Source organism: Capricornis sumatraensis, chromosome X (genome assembly GCF_032405125.1).
Source record: "Capricornis sumatraensis isolate serow.1 chromosome X, serow.2, whole genome shotgun sequence".
NCBI classification, from domain to species: Eukaryota; Metazoa; Chordata; class Mammalia; order Artiodactyla; family Bovidae; genus Capricornis; species Capricornis sumatraensis.
Genome location: NC_091092.1, coordinates 99,577,290 through 99,596,589, shown reverse-complemented (window position 1 = coordinate 99,596,589; position 19,300 = coordinate 99,577,290). Strand labels below are relative to the sequence as shown.

General features: G+C 43.0%; 1 protein-coding gene and 1 non-coding gene across 2 annotated transcripts in view; one reads left to right on the top strand and one right to left on the bottom strand.

The window, feature by feature from the left end:
* Positions 1 to 15,824, bottom strand: part of EFHC2 (EF-hand domain containing 2) — a 328,957-nt gene extending 313,133 nt beyond the window's left edge. The window contains exon 1 of the mRNA XM_068963224.1: positions 15,660 to 15,824. Within this exon, the coding sequence (XP_068819325.1) occupies positions 15,660 to 15,824 (165 nt within the window). The remainder of the gene's footprint in view (positions 1 to 15,659) is intronic.
* A 552-nt stretch (positions 15,825 to 16,376) lies between these two features.
* Positions 16,377 to 16,449, top strand: TRNAG-CCC (transfer RNA glycine (anticodon CCC)). The gene has a single exon. It is a non-coding gene; the product is annotated as a tRNA-Gly (tRNA).
* Positions 16,450 to 19,300: the final 2,851 nt, after the last annotated feature.

Genomic DNA, 19,300 nt, shown 5'->3' with positions numbered 1-19,300 from the left:
CAGCAATCCCATACGCTACCTTATTGTTATCAGTGCAATAACAATTGTCACCCTTGTTATCTACTAAGTGATTCACATTCATCTTCCTATCTTATTAAGGAAAACTGCAACAACATTAGAATTTTTTTCTTTCACAGCCTAGAACACTGAGTCTCTGGAAGGGTAAGGAATTCACCCAAGGTCACACAGCTAGTAAAGGGTTGATCTAGAAAGAATTCTACCTGACTCCAAAGCCATGCTCCTAATGTCATCACTAGGTTACCTCTCAATAAATCCAGATTCAGCATTCTGGCTTATAAAGTACTCTGTGGACAGGACCCAAAATACTTTTTCAAATTTATCTCTCCCAATTCATTATCCTCCCCGCCCCAGCTACACAAGTCAACTTGCCATTCCTTCAACATACCTCTTTCCTGCTTCTGCTGTTCTCTCTGACTAGAAGGCCCCTTGCCCACACCTCCACTCACCACACCCTTATGGCAGTTTACACATTCTCTTTGACAACTTGACCTTGACCCTCTTCCCATCACAAGATGGAGCCCATGACCCCTTCCCTTAAATCTGAGCTGGCCATAGTGACTTGCTCATTACCGTTAGAATGTGACTTCCAAGGTGAGTCCACACAACTTCTGCCTGAGACTACCATGCTACAGAGGCCCTGTGTAGGCATTCCAGTGGCAGCCCAGTGGAGGTCCTAGCTGCATTCTCACTGACAGATGGTATTAATGCCAGCCCAGTAAGTGCACCACCTTGAATATCCAGCCACTCCCGGCTTTAGACGACTGCAGCCCCAGTCACATCTGATCATAACCACTTAAGAGACACCAAGCAAGAACTACTCAGCTGACACCATCCTGAATTCCTGAACGTAAGATTTTTTAACAGAGTAAAATGATTGTTTAATGCCACTAAGTTTGGGGGTAAATTGTAACACAACCATAGTAACCATGATAGCCCTACAATCTTCCAGTGCCCTACTTAAATGCCAATTCCTATAGGAATTTTCCCTAGTCTGATTTAATTTCTACCTTCCTGAAACTCTCATAGCAATTAGTTTCTCAAATATTTCACTTATTATGGTTGGCCTCATATTAAACTTATTTGTGTGCTTGCCTTTTCCCTCTAATCCAGTCATCTTGAGCATAGGAAGAATGCAATATTGGTATTATTAATCTTTATGTTCTGGAACTACTAATCCTGTGGGTTTTATCAAGTAGATACTTAATAAATGTTTGCTGTCCTGAACTAAATTGAGGAGATAAGGAATATCTTATTCTCCACGAACAGGGGAGAGTTATAAATCTCTTGGCCTGATGGAACTACAGTCCTCTGTGACATTCCAGACCCAAATAGAAGAGTAAAAAGCCATCATATAAAGAGTAAAAAGCCCTCATTAAATAGGAGAGCTAGTGTTGTGTTGTATCATTGAAGAGAATGGGTCCTGCCAGCCTGAGTAAGAGTGTTGTCTCCACCACTTCCTACCTACATGACCGTGGTAAGCTACTTCTCATCTCAGGATTTCAGTTATCCCTTCTATAAAATGGATTGATAGTGTCCACCTACTAGAGTTCTCCTGAGAAGAAAATCAGATAACTTCTGTAAAGCACTTAGTTTGAAGCTTCAATAATAACCCTTTAATAAATGGTAGCTATTCATATTATAGGTAGCAAGTGTACATTAAAATTCCTGAGATGATATTCATCTCGCAGTTTCATTCTTTTCTACACAATGATTTGTCGCATGAATCACTAAAAGCTATTTATAAGACTCCTTTAAAATATATTCACAGACCATAAATAATCCTTTGCCAGACCATTTGTCCTGATTTTTGTTTGAAAAAATATGGTCACCATATCCGTAGACCAGAGGACCAAAATCTCCTGCCTTTGAAGGGTCACACCCTGTACTGTGAGTACCATGAGGGACCGAGCCTTAGTCATGTCCACACAGCAGCAGTGCTCAGAGGAAGGATGGTATCTAAAGCTGCATTTGATTGCCAGCTTCTGCTCTGACAACACTGACCTCAAGTTGTTGTAGCTTCGACTATAGACAATGCTTCCCAGAGACACGAGATGAGGCAAGACTCCAAAAGTGGCACTGGGAAGCAAAATGTGGACTTTACTAAGCAGTGCACAATTCCAGGGCTCATCATTACATTACATGTTGAGTTCCAAGGGGAGCTATTCACGTAGGATATAATGTAATTACTAGTGTCTTTTGGAGTTGTGCAACATGACAGCCTAGATCCTGGAGCAAGTGCCCTTTACCCAATCTGCCTTCCCTGCTGCAGAAGAAAGTAAAACAAAAAAGCTAAAAGCACACTCTACCCTAATTGGCATCTGTAAGTTCTCTCAAGTGTGGGTACCAAGAAGTACTTTATTCTGGAAAAGAGGATAAATAATTTATGCAATGATTATTTTACAAGAGGTGAAGACATACTCAAAAACTATTAGCTAACATAAAAAGCACAAAACAGATCTGGTTTTCTTATTTTTCCAAAGCAAAGAAAATTCGTTCAGCATAAACTTTTCTTAAACAAATATCCCAGTGTTCTTTACTCAAAGTTCAGTTCAGTTCAGTCGCTCAGTCATGTCCGACTCGTTACGACCCCATGAATCGCAGCACCCCAGGCCTCCCTGTTCATCACCAACTCCCGGAGTTCACTCAGACTAAACAGCCATCAAGTCAGTGATGCCATCCAGCCATCTCATCCTCTGTCATCTCCTTCTCCTCCTGCCCCCAATCCCTCCCAGCATCAGAGTCTTTTCCAATGAGTCAACTCTTCACATAAGGTGGCCAAAGTACTGGAGTTTCAGCTTTAGCTTCATTCCTTCCAAAGAAATCCCAGGGCTGATCTCCATCAGAATGGACTGGTTGGATCTCCTTGCAGTCCAAGGGACTCTCAAGTGTCTTCTCCAACACCACAGTTCAAAAGCATCAGTTCTTTGGCGCTCAGCTTTCTTCACGGTCCAACTCTCACATCCATACATGACTACTGGAAAAACCATAGCCTTGACTAGATGGACCTTAGTCGGCAAAGTAATGTCTCTGCTTTTGAATATGCTATCTAGGTTGGTCATAACTTTTCTTCCAAGGAGTAAGCGTCTTTTATTTCATGGCTGCAATCACTATCTGCAGTGATTTTGGAGTCCCAAAAAAATAAAGTCTGACACTGTTTCCACTGTTTCCCCATCTATTTCCCATGAAGTGATGGGACCAGATGCCATGATTTTCGTTTTCTGAATGTTGAGCTTTAAACCAATTTTTTCATTCTTCTCTTTTATTTTCATCAAGAGGCTTTTTAGTTCCTCTTCACTTTCTGCCATAAGGGTGGTGTCATCTGCATATCTGAGGTTATGATATTTCTCCCGGCAGTCTTGATTCCAGCTTGTGCTTCTTCCAGCCCAGCGTTTCTCATGGTGTATTCTGCAAAGAAGTTAAATAAGCAGGGTGACAATATACAGCCTTGACACACTCCTTTTCCTATTTGAAACCAGTCTGTTGTTCCATGTCCAGTTCTATCTGTTGCTTCCTGACCTGCATACAGGTTTCTCAAGAGGCAGGTCAGGTGGTCTGGTATTCCCATCTCTTTCAGAATTTCCCACAGTTTCTTGTGATCCACACAGGCAAAGACTTTGGCATAGTCAATAAAGCAGAAATAGATGTTTTTCTGGAACTCTCTTGCTTTTTCCGTGATCCAGCGGATGTTGGCAATTTGATCTCTGGTTCCTCTGCCTTTTCTAAAACCAGCTTGAACATCTGGAAGTTCACGGTTCACGTATTGCTGGAGCCTAACTTGGAGAATTTTGAGCACTACTTTACTAGCATGTGAGATGACTGCAATTGTGCGGTAGTTTGAGCATTCTTTGACATTGCCTTTCTTTGGGATTGGAATGAAAACTGACCTTTTCCAGTCCTGTGGCCACTGCTGAGTTTTCCAAATTTGCTGGCATATTGAGTGCAGCACTTTCACAGCATCATCTTTTAGGATTTGAAATAGCTCCACTGGAATTCCATCACCTCCACTAGCTTTGTTCATAGTGATGCTTTCTAAGGCCCACTTGACTTCACATTCCAGGATGTCTGGCTCTAGGTGAGTGACCACACCATCGTGATTATCTTGGTCATGAAGATCTTTTTTGTACAGTTCTTCTGTGTATTCTTGCCACCTCTTCTTAATATCTTCTGCTTCTGTTAGGTCCAGACCATTTCTGTCCTTTATCGAGCCCATCTTTGCATGAAATGTTCCCTTGGTATTTCTAATTTTCTTGAAGAGATCTCTAGTCTTTCCCATTCTGTTGTTTTCCTCTATTTCTTTGCATTAATCGCTGAGGAAGACTTTCTTATCTCTTCTTGCTATTCTTTGGAACTCTGCATTCAGATGCTTATATCTTTCCTTTTCTCTTTTGCTTTTTGCTTCTCTTCTTTTCACAGCTATTATTAAGGCCTCCCCAGGCAGCCATTTTGCTTTTCTGCATTTCTTTTCCATGGGGATGGTCTTGATCCCTGTCTCCTGTACAATGTCACAAACCTCATTCCATAGTTCATCAGGCACTCTATCTATCATATCTAGGCCCTTAAATCTATTTCTCACTTCCACTGTATAATCATAAGGGATTTGATTTAGGTCATACCTGAATGATCAGAGGGCAGACACACTGAAACCATATTCACAGAAAACTAGTCAATCTAATTACGCTAGGACCGCAGCCTTGTAACTCAATGAAACTAAGCCATGCCCGCGGGGCAACCCAAGACGGGAGGGTCATGGTGGAGAGATCTGACAGAATGTGGTCCACTGGAGAAGGGAATGGCAAACCACTTCAGTATTCTTTCCTTGAAAACCCCATGAACAGTATGAAAGGGCAAAATGATAGGATACTGAAAGAGGAACCCCCCAGGTCAGTAGGTGCCCAATATGCTACTGGAGATCAGTGGAGGAATAACTCCAGAAAGAATGAAGGGATGGAGCCAAAGCAAAAACAATACCCAGTTGTGGATGTGACTGGTGATAGAAGCAAGGTCTGATGCTGTAAAGAGCAATATTGCATAGGAACCTGGAATGTCAGGTCCATGAATCAAGGCACATTGGAAGTGGTCAAACAAGAAATAGCAAGAGTGAACATCGACATTCTAGGAATCAGCAAACTAAAAATGGACTGGAATGGGTGAATTTAACTCAGATGACCATTTTATCTACTACTGGGGGCAGGAATCCCTCAGAAGAAATGCAGTAGCCATCATGGTCAACAAAAGAGTCTGAAATGCAGTACTTGGATGCAACCTCAAAAACGACAGAATGATCCTTGTTCGTTTCCAAGGCAAACCATTCAATATCACGGTAATCCAAGTCAATGCCCCAACCAGTAACACTGAAGAAACTGAAGTTGAACGGTTCTATGAAGACGTACAAGACCTTTTAGATCTAACACCCAAAAAAGATGTCCTTTTCATTATAGGGGACTGGAATGCAAAAATAGGAAGTCAAGAAACACCTGGAGTGACAGGTAAATTTGGCCTTGGAATACAGAATGAAGCAGGGCAAAGACTGATAGGGTTTTGCCAAGAAAATGCACTGGTCATAACAAAGACCCTCTTCCAACAGCACAAGAGAAGGCTCTACACATGGACATCACCAGATCGCCAACACCGAAATCAGATTGATTATATTCTTTGCAGCCAAAGATGGAGAAGCTCTATACAGTCAACAAAAACAAGACCTGGAGCTGACTGTGGCTCAGATCATGAACTCCTTATTGCCAAATTCAGACTTAAATTGAAGAACGTAGGGAAAACCACTAGACCATTCTTTTCTCAAAAAGCACCCCTTATTCCACCAAAACAAGCCAAAATATAATGGTTCACAACCCTATTCATTATACAACATCAACATTTATGAGCAGGACAATATTGGGGAATATAATGAAAGAGGAGCATTTGAAATGTACCCCAAATTTTATTTTAAACATAATGAGGGTTTTTAAAAAGTAATCCTTGGGAATTCCCTGATGGTCCAGTGGTTAGGACTCAGTGCTTTCCCTGCTGTAGCCCAGGTTTAATCCTTGGTCAGGGAACTAAGATCCTGCAAACTGCCAGGTGCAGCGAAAAAAAAAAAAAAATCCTTGGCTTCATTTCATAATGTGCTCATTTTGTATTCTGTGGAGATTCCTTTGGGTGGCTTAGATAATACAAAGCCAATACTGAAGCATAAAGCTGGAGTACACTCAAATAAACCCAGAGGCAATGTGTTCACAGAATGGAAACTTCTAGCACTGAGGGTCTTTGAAGAGCTAGCTTAAGTCCATCTTAACCCGCTCTGTTCCAGCATCTCCATTTTCTTTTATGTTGTCCTCAGTGGAAATGGGAAAACTCTCCACCATTGAAACCCCTTGCTATATAGGTGGTCAGCCTTTCCTCTTGAGTACGAGTCATTGGGTTCCCAAACATTTACCAGCAGAGAAAACTCTGCCACCCACGCACTCTGGCTTTCTTTTATTGGCTGTTTATGCCAGCCCCTGAATGAAATGGGAGATGAAGGCAGTGAGAGGGGAGTATGGACCTTCATTAGTGAGAAAGAACTGGGGGGCTTCCCTGGAAGTCCAGTAGTTAAGACTCTGCACTTCCACTGCAGGGGATGCAAGTTCAACTTCTGGTCAGGGAACTAAGATCCCACTTGCTGTGCAGCCAAAAAAATAAATAATAAATAAAAAATTTAAAAAAGAATTGGAATAGGATGATGTGAATAAGTAGTGAAAAGTGGGGCTATTGAAAAGTGTAGACCCAAGAGTCCTTCTCCTGGGGCTTCTTCTATACTAAATACACTTTGTAGTTCTGAAACCTTTCATTATAATTGAGGAGAGCTCTTCAATAATAATAATAACCACAATTTCTGCTACCTTTACAATACTCTTTATATAACCCTCACCCAGGACTAAACACACTGAATTTTCATAATAACTTTGCAAGATAGGTATTATTAATGTTGTTGTTTTACTGAAAATGAAACCAAGACTCAGAAAGATAAGGGCATAGAGTTAGAAGGCAGTGGAGCTGGGATTGGGTCTCAAGTGTGCTGATCTGAAAGCCTATAGCAGGCTTCCTCTGGATTATACAAACCACACTGTAGGTTAGACCACATATCCTCTAAAAGCATTGGTCAAAGTTGGACTCAGAATCTCCCTATGAATCCCATATATTCCCCTCCCATCTAGGTATTCTGTGCTTTTTGATTTAAAAAATTGAGACCTTTAATTTTCCTATATCTTAGAAAATACAAACCCTTCCTATCCTTTCCCTTTGGCCATGGCCCTCCCCATCATCTACTTTTCAGCACTCCCTCGTACCCATAGCAAGTGGAAGGGCCATGAGATCAGTGGTCACATGGCCATCGAGATGGAAACAACCTTTTACACAGACAAGTGTCCCAGTTCCTCTGGAAACAAACACATTTTTTACAGTAGGGATGCTGCTGCTGCTGCTGCTGCTAAGTCGCTTCAGTCGTGACCGACTCTGTGCGACCCCATAGACAGCAGCCCACCAGGCTCTGCTGTCCCTGGGATTCTCCAGGCAAGAACACTGGAGTGCGTTGCCATTTCCTTCTCCAATGCGTGAAAGTGAAAGTGAAGTTGCTCAGTCGTCTCCGACCCTCAGCGACCCCATGGACTGCAGCCTTCCAGGCTCCCCTGTCCATGGGATTTTCCAGGCAAGAGTACTGGAGTGGGGTGCCATTGCCTTCTCCGAAAAGTAGGGATACACAGCTCCAAACACGGTAATAGGATGTGCTCGTGCTTAGTCACCTCCAACTCTTTGCAACCCTTTGGACTGTATCCCTCCAGGGTCTTCTGTCAATGGGATTTTTCAGGCAAGAATACCAGCGTGGCTTGCCATTTCCTACTCCAAGGGATCTTCCTGACCCAGGGGTTGAACACACCTCTCCTGTGTCTCCTGCACTGCAGGGAGATTCTTTATCCACCAAGCCATCCAAGAAGCCCAAGATGGCGCTAGTGGTAAAGAACACACCCGCCAGTGCAGGAGACTTAAGAGTTATGGGTTCAATCCATGGGTGGGGAAGATCCCCTGGAGAAGGGCATGGTAACCCACTCATAATTCTTGGCTGGAGAATTCCATAGATAGAGGAGACTGGTGGGCTACAGTCCATAGCATCGCAAAAAGTAAGACATGGCCGAAGTGACTTAGCATGCACACACACTGCTCCAAATACACTAACACCAAAACAAGACACAGCATATATTCACTCTTTCACTAATACTTGATGAGCAATTAAGATGATAAAATTTTCCCTAACACTTTCTTGCATTGCTAGGATGAATCTAAATTGGTGCAACCTCTATGAGACAACTGAACAATATCTAAAAAATTTATTCTAAAAATTACATGTGCACCAAGAGATCACAGATTATATGATTTTATTTATATGAAATGTTCAGAATGTCAAATCCATAGAAATAGAAACAGAGTGGTTGGTTGTCAAGGGCTGAGGGATATGATGGCTTACTGGGTATAGTGAAATAAAGATGTTGTGAATACACTAAATGAATTGTATATTTTGAAATGACAAATTTTATGTAACATGAATTTCACCTTAATTTTAAAAAATGTGATTTAACAACAAAAAAATTAGATGTGCACATAACATTTGTCTTAGTCTAGGCTCCCTAGAAACAGAGGCTGAAACAGGGATTCTTGTACAAATGAGTTATTAAGGGAATGCTCTCAGAAGAAACCTGCAGAGGAGTAAGGGAAGCAGATTGGCGGGGGAAGGGGATAGGGCAAGATGTGGCTTAAGATCTGTCTAGCCTCAGCCCCATCCCACAAGAGGCTCTTGAGTGAAATTGTACCACAGAGTCTATTCTGCCCAGAGACAAGGAGACTGGCTTGTGATAACCACACATCTGTAAGTCATTGTCCAGGAGACATCTGTGGGCCTGGTAGCAACTGTCAGTCAACAGCAGTTCCCCAGAAAAGAAAGCACATGTGAGGGACTTCCCCAGTGGTCCAGAGGTTAACATTCTGCACTTCCACGACAGGGAATTTGAGTTCTATCCCATGGTCAGGGAATTAAGATCATCCTGCATGTGGCCAAGAAAAATAAAATTCAGTTAACATTAAGAAAGAAAAAGGAAGCACAGGTGAGATTTTTAGAAGCCAACACCTGGAGCAGCTAAGGAATGGATATACCAGACCCATAAAAGAGATCAGGGCCAGGGACCAACAACACCTGCCAACATTTGACCAGTGAGTCCATGCCTAGTCACTTATCCTCAAATACATTTGCACACAGGCAAAGTGATGCATATCCAAATTTATTCCATGCAACATTGTTTATAACAGGAAAAGACACTAATAAATGACTGGTTAATTATATTATGGTACATCCATACTATGAAATATTAAGTGGAGATGGGAAAAATAAGAATAAGGAAACTCACCATGTATGAATATGGAATTACTTTCAGTTCATTTGAGTCACTCAGTCGTGTCCGACTCTTTGTGACCCCATGAACCGCAACACGCCAGACCTCCCTGTCCATCACCAACTCCCAGAGTTTACCCAAACTCATGTCCATTGAGTTGGTGATGCCATCCAGCCATCTCATCCTCTGTCGTCCCCTTCTCCTCCCGCCTTCAATCTTTCCCAACATCAGGGTCTTTTCGAATGAGTCAGCTCTTCGCATCAGGTGGCCAAAGTATTGGAGCTTCAGCTTCAACATCAGTCCTTCCAATGAACACCCAGGATTGATTTCCTTTAGGATGGACTGAATGGATCTCCTTGCAGTCCAAGGGACTCTCAAGAGTCTTCTCCAACACCACAGTTCAAAAGCATCAATTCTTCTGCACTCAGCTTTCTTTATAGTCCAACTCTCACATCCATACATGACTACCGGAAAAACCATAGCCTTGACTAGACGGACCTTTGTTGGCAAAGTAATGTCTCTGCTTTTGAATATGCTATCTAGGTTGGTCATAACTTTCCTTCCAAGGAGTAAGCGTCTTTTAATCACCATCTGCAGTGATTTGGGAGCCCCCCCAAATAAAGTCAGCCACTGTTTTCACTGTTTGCCCATCTATTTGCTATGAAGTGATGGGACCAGTTGCCATGATCTTCGTTTTCTGAATGTTGAGCTTTAAGCCAACTTTTTCACTCTCCTCTTTCACTTTTATCGAGAGGCTCTTTAGTTTACTTTAAATATGTATATTTACTTGAAAAATAGCAAAGTGCAGAACACAATATGTATAATATGTACTATATGTTTTAAGCACATATATATGTATTTGCTTCTATGTGCTTAAGTTAACCCTGGGAAAGAGAGATAAGAACTGGAAACACTGTAATTGAAAGACAGAGTGGGAGGGAGAGTTTTCAGTGTATATCACTCTGTTCTTTGTGAATTTTATGCTATATGAATATATTACCTCTTCAAGTGAAAGGAATGAAAATGGATGGATAGGAAGGTGGGTAAGTAGATAGATAAATTGATTTGCTCTAAGACTCAGCCAGGAGTTTCTGCCACTCCTCTGACCATCAAAAGAAGCAGAACCAAGGGACATTTAAAAACCCAACTGTTTTCCTATCCAGAAGGAACTTCCTTCCTGATGATTACTGAGGTATTCCCTGCACTTGTGTGTAATTTCCGGTTGAACTAGTAGCCTCTTATTTTCTGATACAATATTTCAGATCCTTAACTCATCCCTATTATTTGTCCCTTCCCATGGAAGTTTGATTTCTTCATCAAGATGAAGTTAATTAACTATTGCAACTGCAACAGGCTCTATTGCTAAATTCTGAGCCAAGCTATAGTCCCAAGCTACAGGTGGCTCAGACAGTTAAGAATCCGCCTGCAATGCAGGAGATTTGGGTTTGATCCCTGGGTTGGGAAGATCCCCTGGAGGAGGGCATGGCACTTCACTCCACTATTCTAGTTTGGGGAATCCCTGTGGACAGAGAAGCCTGGTGGGTTACAGTCCATGAGATCACAAAGAGTTGGACACAACTGAATGACTAAACACATAGCTGAAAATTTTTATAATTGAAAACTGTATTAATCAGAGTGTTAATTTTATCAATCAGATCCTAATAGATGTCTCAAGACAAAATGGTTCCATGGCTAAATAAATTTGAACTAAATTTATTAGATTTATGTATCTCTGGAGAAGGAAATGGCAGCCCACTCCAGTATTCTTGCCTGGAGAATCCCATGGATGGAGGAGCCTGGTAGGCTACAGTCCACAGGGTCACAGAGTTGGATACGACTGAGTGACTTCACTTTTATGTATTGCAGGACTTATCAGAGCCTTTAATATTACAATCTGCATTTTCAATCTCCTAAGATGCAGAATTCTCTTCAAAACTATTTGACCACAGAATTGGAGAAGGGCTCAGTTGGACTCTCTCAATAACTGGAGTCATCTAAAGGCTCAAGTGAGCTAGATGTGCAAAACGACTTATTCATACATCTGGCTGTTTGGTTGTTGGTTGAGTGTTCAGTTGGGTTGTCAGCTGAAGCACCTCCAAGTGGCCTCAACAGCATGAGGGGTTGGATTGCTTACATGGCACCTGGCTTCCACCACAGCAAGTGCCCCAAGAGAACCAAGTAGACACTGCATTGCCTCAAAAGTTACGTGAATCACTTTTCTGATTCTCCAGATTCTAAATGAGTCTCTAACATCAGTACAGATTAGGATGGAGAGGTCATAGAACCCACCTGGGAAGGATGTCAAAGGCTTTGCGGACATATTTTAAAACTGCCACAATTCATTATTGGTTTGATTATACAGATGGAACCAAAAATGTATTTGACCAAAAGCAATTGACCCATGCTGCTAAAAAGACAAAGTGGTAGTATACCAATTTCAGCTGCAAATACAGGATTTCCTTGAGTACTTAGAGGCTGCTGTATAAACATGCATTGCCATTTAATCAAAAGCAAAGTTGGTTTATGCATGGACCTGTTCTGGACTGTGAATCATGACTATATGTCATAGAACCACACCATGTTTTACCTGTAGGTTTCACTGACTCATTTTTTAAAATTGACAAATAAGACTCATTGCAAGATTAATTACAATGTATAATAAAGAAAGAACTGTCAAGTGTTCTATGTCAGTCTATTTGATAATCAAACCATTTATGGCAACTACAAAGAAATGATAGCATTTCTGATCAATAAATTTCACCATGTATATGAGCACTGAAACTGCATCCTTTCTGAGACTAAAATTTGAGAAGATGAAATAATGCTCTATGGTTTACTTTGACAAATAAAATATTAAAACCCATTAATCTTTAGTATAAGAACATTGAGTTCTGTTTAGACCATCATTATTACTTCAATATTTCAATGGTATTTGTCTGCAGAAGAGAAGTTGAACATCTAGATAAAAGAAAATGCTGACTTCCTTTACTATCTGACTAAATGAAGAAAATACCAGAAGGATTTGATTTCATCAGGACAATAAATCAAAATTGAGGACCTCCAATTAAGCATATTATGGCAGTGAAACTCCCTGTCAGCAAGTCTGAAGATTACGTAACCGCTACAAGTAACTTCTCCCCAGTCCAATAAGATGGCATTAGCAGCAACAGTTCAGAGCATACTCAGTGAGTAATGCATAATTAACACATTTTGAAAAGCACGTGACTGAAGGCAAGTAAACCTTTCACAATGTCTTGACATACAAGGGAGATTTTACAGATTCAGTGAGGTGAGTAAAACAGGCTGACTGAAGGAGAGGTTTGAAAAAGATGGGCTAATTTTCTAAGTGAGAAGGAAGGTATGGGTCTTCGTCCCACATCCTTATGCATTTGGTTTAGTCAATTGGTCAAGGAGACCCAGGGAGCAAAAGTGTTTCTGTCCCCTTCAGGCTCCCAGGGAATAATGCCACCATTCACGAATCAGCACTGAGCAGGGGCAGGAGAACACATCCTCATTGGCAGGTCACAGCACAAATATCAGGAGGCTGGACCAATGAGAGAGAGCTCAGGATTGGATGGAGGGATGGTTTGATCAGGAAAGCCAGAGTTATGAGAAAAACTGTAGAAACACTGGGCTTTGCCTTCTCATTCACAGGCCAGTGTGCCAGGGGCTCTTGTCACTCAACTAAGAGTTGTTGAACTCCCCAGCCTTTCACATTTTCCTTGCTACTGATGATTCTACCCAGGACGCTCTCTGGACCTTGTTAAAGACTCAGCATACCTCAAAACTGGAAAAGACCCTAGAGATCATTTGGTTCAGCCATTTTCGCTTGAGAAGTGTAGCAATTGTGCTAATTTCCTGGAGGACTTCTGAGAATCACCAGTGCTTTGTACTGGAGGCTTCGGTGACTGTTTCTCCAGGCTTCCAGCCTCAGCCCACAGACCCTCACTCCCTCAGCTTCCGCACATCATTCAAGTCTTCGGCCTCTTGGTTTCCTGCAGTCCGTAAAGTGGTTCTGTTTTCCTGACCAAATCCCATCTTCCTGACAAAGTTTGTATGGAGAGATGTCCAAACTCTCCCCTTGCGTAGTGAGAGCCAAGATTGATACTTCAAAGGGAGTTCTGGAAGGAGGAAATCCCAGAGCAAGGGTGCAGTGGTGCTTGGCACAGGAATCACAAACACACTGGATCATGGCATGCCCCAAAGACACGTATTCACCACACCTATTTTTTTTAAAAATATTTATTTATTTATTTATTTGGCTACACTGAGTCTTAGTTGCCACACATGGTATCTTCCATCTTCCTTGGATTTTTTAGTTGTGGAATACAAACTCAGTTGTGGCATGTGGGATCTTGTTCTCTGATCTAGATGGAACCCGGGCCCCCTGTACTAGGAGCATGGAGTCTTAGCCACTGGACTACCAGGGAAGTCCCTCACTGAACCTTTTAATTTCTAGTATCAGAAACCCATTGGAGCTAGCTTAAGCAAAGAGATGAGGGTTGCATCGAACCCGCATCTCTTATGTCTCCTGCATTGGCAGGTGGGTTCTTTACCACTAGCACCATCTGGGAAGTCCCTTCAATAGTATAGGGAGTTACAAGCTTAGGAAACAGAGGGCATGGGTGCCACTTGTATTCAATTTCCTGCTCCCAAAGATATATGGGAGAGGTAGAAGGATACTTAGGTGTGTCCTAAAATTAAAGGAAAAGTCAAACTTTAGGAAAGGCAGAGAAAATGGGAAACTCATGAATTTCTTCATCTTTTTTGCTTGTCTCTGCATTTCTGCTTTGTTCTTCCCTTTTACTTCAGAAAGGTTTTCTCTCACCCAAGCCAATGGAAGCAAAGATTCTAGATTGGTTTCTGCAGAAGAAGCAGCTGGAGATAGAAAGAGGGCCAGTCTCCTGCTCCAAACCTTTACTGGGGTCAAGTTCTCAAAAAATTTGAATGCAGTCAATGCACACAGAGGCAGGAGCCTCAGCCTAGAAAGAAGCCACGGCTGAGGACCCAATAAGAGAGAAGGCTGAGCTGGTGCAGAATCACTGTCCAAGAGATGCCACAGGTGCAGTGTGTAGGTGGTGTTTTCATTCTCCACAGAAAGGGGTTCTTCAATAGTATGTGTACGTGCTAAGTCACCTCAGTCGTGTCCAACTCTTTGTGATCCTGTGGACTGTAGCCCGCCAGGCTCCTCTGTCCATTGGATTCTCCAGGCAAGAATACTGGAGTGGGTTGCTGTTTCCACCTTCCCGATACAGGGATCGCATTTCTTATGTCTCCTGCGTTGGTAGGCAGGTTCTTTACCACTAGCACCATCTGGGAAGTCCCTTCAATAGAATAGGGAGTTACAAGCTCAGGAAACAGAGGGCGTGGGTGCCACTTGTATTCAATTTCCTGATGCAAAATGGATACCGAGTGGAGGCAATTGCTAAACCACTCAATGAAGTCAGGATGTAAGTGAAAATAAAACAAATGAAAAGGCACTCCAATGAATGTGCAAACAAAAAATCCTAGAGGGCATGAAGAAATCTCATGCTACAGAAAAAAACATCTAACAAAATAATCGGATATAAATTCAATACAGGTGAAGTCAATGTTACAGAATAGAAAAAAAAAAATACTTGAAAATAATTATGTTAGGGATGTTCCAGGAGACCAGTGAAGGCATAACATTTATTCAAAGAAAGCAGGCCTCCTTTCCCCTTCCCAGGGCTTCTGACCAGTCAGCACTGCCCCACCCCCTAAGACCCCACTTCCCTCTCCCTTAAGGTCACGAGGCCCATGTAATATGCCTGGGGCTGGTCCTTTGCTCCTGGGGGCTCTGCTTGGGTGTGGCAGAAGAAATGAATAAAGCCCAGCTTTTCCCAAATGGGCTTCACAGCTCTTCATGATGGTAAGGAAAACAAGATGTGTTCTTGAGGCTCGAAGTGATAAAGAAATGTAAAGACATTTGAAAATGAGAAATTGGCCCAGGAAAAACACGCATGAGGATCATAAGTCTGTGGGAACATTGTAGCACCCCTCACTCTCAATCTTCTGCTCAGCCTCTGGCAGTGGTTTGTTCCAAGAGGTCACTGCTATGGTCTCTCTGACTGATTTGGACCTGAAGCAGCTGCTCAGTGAGTCTCCAGAAGGAAGCCCCTTCTGTGATATGGATGATGAAAGAGATTCCCACGGGGTGGGATTGGATGAGGAATTCACGATTTTCTTTTCTCTTCAAAAGCCTACCAGTGCCCCTGGAGAAGTGCCGTGAGGAGCCAGTTCACGCTGCCAGAAGCTGAGGGGCAGTGCAAAAGGCAGTGCTTCACCCAGGATATCAATGGGATCCAACTGGGCGCAGAGGTACAAACCTGGTAGCTGAGCAAACAGATCTGTTCTGAGGCACGTGGCCATGTGACTTCATCCCTGCAGTGAAGCAAAAGGGCATCCTGGTCATACTTGCCCCAAGACTTCATCTCTGGGAACCTGTTGGTGGGGGTGCATTTGGAGGAGCCTCTGCAGAAATTTAAAGAAGCTATTGGCAGGGCAATGGCACAGCAGATGGCCCAGTACCAGGATGAATGCCAGGTACACACGCAAGCAAAGACTGCAGAGATGCTGCAAGAGGAAAAAGACAAGGAGCAGAGAGAACAGATTTGTTCTGGAAACGAAGAAAAAAAGGGGACCAGAGCCCAGAAGAAAGGTCAGTGGAATGCTGACATCAGGAAGGTACTCTTTCAGGTGGGAAAGATGAGACCAGAGGATTATGATCTGTAATGAGAGGAGAGCGAGTCTAGGGAGGACTGTATGAATGGTTTGGATGCTGAAGTCCAAATTCTCTGGCCCCAAGGCTGGGTGCACACTAGGTCTCTTTGTAGGAGAAAGGACCACACCGCGGGTCCCTGACATCCATACTGACCGAGAAGAAAGTAAAGGCTCCTACACAGTTAAGGCAAAGGTGGGGTTTCCCTGGTGGTCCAGTGGCTAAGACTCTGCACTCCCAATGCAGTGGGCCCAGGTTCAAACCCTGGTTAGGGAACTGCATCTCACACACTGCAACTAAAGCTCTGACATGCTGCAATGAAGACCTGGTGCAGCCAAATAAATAAATAGAACAAAGTCAAGGTGAAGGAAACATAGACTAAGCCTCCTAAAAATTTCTCATTCAGGGCTTCCCTGGTGGGACAGTGGCTGAGACTCCAGGCTCCCATGGCGGGGGTCCTGGGTCCAATGCCTGGTCAGGGAACTAGATCCCATATGCCACAGCTAGGACCCTGGGGCAGCCAAATAAATAAAGAAAGAACCAGAACAAGTTAAAAAAAAAAAGCAGTGGAAAGGTTCTCATTTTATCAGACAGAATGGGCAGCCCCATTGCTTTGTGTAAAAGTCACAGGTCTTCATGTACAAAAGTAAAAAAGAAATTTTCCTAAACCCAGTTTTCCAGACCATCACTTTCTAGCACTCTGTAATCACCCCCTCAATTCTCCAGCTGAATGGACCGTGGTACTGGAGCAATTTGAGGAGGAAAACCCGAAAAGTTCTAGCTACAAAGCGCTCTCTTGCCAGGCTCCCCTCAGCAAATGTTTATAGAAGAACAGTGGTCTAAATGGCAGCACCTTAGAAACCAGGCCCAAGTCAATCTTGCACGCAGTCCCCGCGCATCGCAAAGCTCCACGCCATACCTCGCCTAGCTCCATTTGTCAACAGCCTCTCCAAATCTTCTTTCTCCTTCAGCATCCATTCCTCCACAGCAGCCTCTTCAGGAGGCACTTCCATTCCCAGCAGCAGTTCTCTTAAGAACCCAGCTTTATCCTACATTTCCCTGAGCCACATGGAAAAATGTTGATCCTCCAGCTCTCCAGGGCTACCTTACACATCTCCCCTTGCTGGCTCTAGCTCCCAGCACAAGGTTTCTTCTAGCAGCTGTCCTATGGAAGAACAACAATCCAGAGCTCCTCTTCTTCCCAACAACTTGTTCCCATGAGTATATCCTCCCTGCATGGCATAGTCTGTCAATGGGCATGTCCTGAGTCCACAGTGAACAATCCTCAGTTCCGTAGAAGCTGGCCAAGTGTGTTAGCTGCTCAGCCATGTCCAGCTCTTTATGACCCCATGGACTGTAGCCCGCCAGGCTCCTCTGTCCATGGAATTTTCCAGGCAAGAATACTGGAGGGGGTTGCCATTTCCTTCTCCAGGGGATCTTCCTGACTCAAGATTCAAACCAGGTCTCCTGCATTGCAGGCAGATTTCTTACCATCTGAGCCACCAGGGAAAGCCCATGGAAGCTGGCCTTGGGGGTCCAAATGGAGATTCTAGTGATGGGAGCTAGGGAGGAACAAAGCTACTGACCCTGTCCGTGAAACCCATACTCCTCAAAAGGAAGTTTCCTGGTGCTCTGAACTTCATATATTATGCATGTTGCTAGAATGGAAAGACAAATCCTGGGATGGAGAGAAGTCTGAGTTTGGAGTTGCATATGTGGTTCTGAGTTCCCTCACTATGATAGATCAGTTGGTACAACTGCATTTTAAATCTGGTAAACATCTTGGCATTTGGTCAGAGTAGCTCATGGAGTCCCATAGGCCAAGGGCTCCTTCTAGCCACAAAAGGATTCATGAGATGATCATGGTGTTCATCTCATCCACAGATACTGTGTTCAACAGGACAAAAACCTGGCCTAAAGCCACAACTGAAAGAAGTAGCTTTGTCTCTGCCCGAAAATATATTCAGGGCATTTAATACATACTCATTGTAGGAGGCCAATTTCTCCTCTGAACATGACAATGAAGCTCTTTTAGAGACCAGTGGATCCATCAATTGCAAGACAATTGTGATAGGCCTTTTAAAGACCCTTATGTTGGGTTCAGCTTTTACCCTTACCATTAAATGCACTGGACAGAATAGGACTGTTCATGGCATGTCACATTATGGGAAGACATAATTCCAATGCCTTTAAAGTGGAGAAGAATTACCTAACTCACATCCTCCATTTCAGTCCTCTGAGCACTTCTCAAAGACCTTTTTAAAAAGATGTCTGTTTTTGAGACAAGCCAGTTTTACTGAGTTGAGCTTTTTAGTTATTCTGTAAGTTTGTGCAATCTTGACTTAAAAGATTATCTAATTCCAGAAAACTTTATTCCAACCTGGCCAGAGTGCCAGTTATTTTTCCCCTGGAGTTTATACAGGTGAACCCCAGGGCTACAAAGCCCTTGTTGGTCAAATCTTCATCTCTTTATGGGCAGAGGTCAAGTGGCTCAGTGGTAAAGAATCCACCGGCAAATGCAGGAGATAGAGAAGTGGGTTCAATCCCTGGGTCAGGCCACTCCAGTATTCTTGCCTGGAGAATCCCATGGACAGCGGAGCCTGGAGGGCTGCAATCCATAGGGTCCCAAAGAGTTGGACACGACTGAGCAACTGAGCACGAGCAAACACATGAAGAGTTCATTCAAGTCATAGATAGATATCCCAGTTTGTTTTATTCTTAGAAATCCTCTTGGGTGGGGCCATAGTAACAGACCTTTATGAAGTATCTGCCAGATAGAAATAAGCCTTGAAGTCCTAGAGTTTTCCAAGCACTGGAGGATATGTAAACATAAGGTTAGCATGCATTAAGCTTGAAGGACGGATCAAGGACAGATAAATATTCCAGAGTTTCCAAGCCACAAAGCTGTTCACTAAACTAGTGACTGTTTCACAAAGGCCTTTAGAGTGTTTATTTGTACCTGTGAAATGTGTAGGACAAGATGAGTTTGAACAGTCTGCTCTAGCTAAGTGAATTCAAATATGTCAAGTGTAAACTATCTGGGTGAATTTTATGGTTATGTAATTTATGCAAAATCCATAATATGGTAGCCTCTATAGAACAACTGACTCATTTTCTTCCACAAATA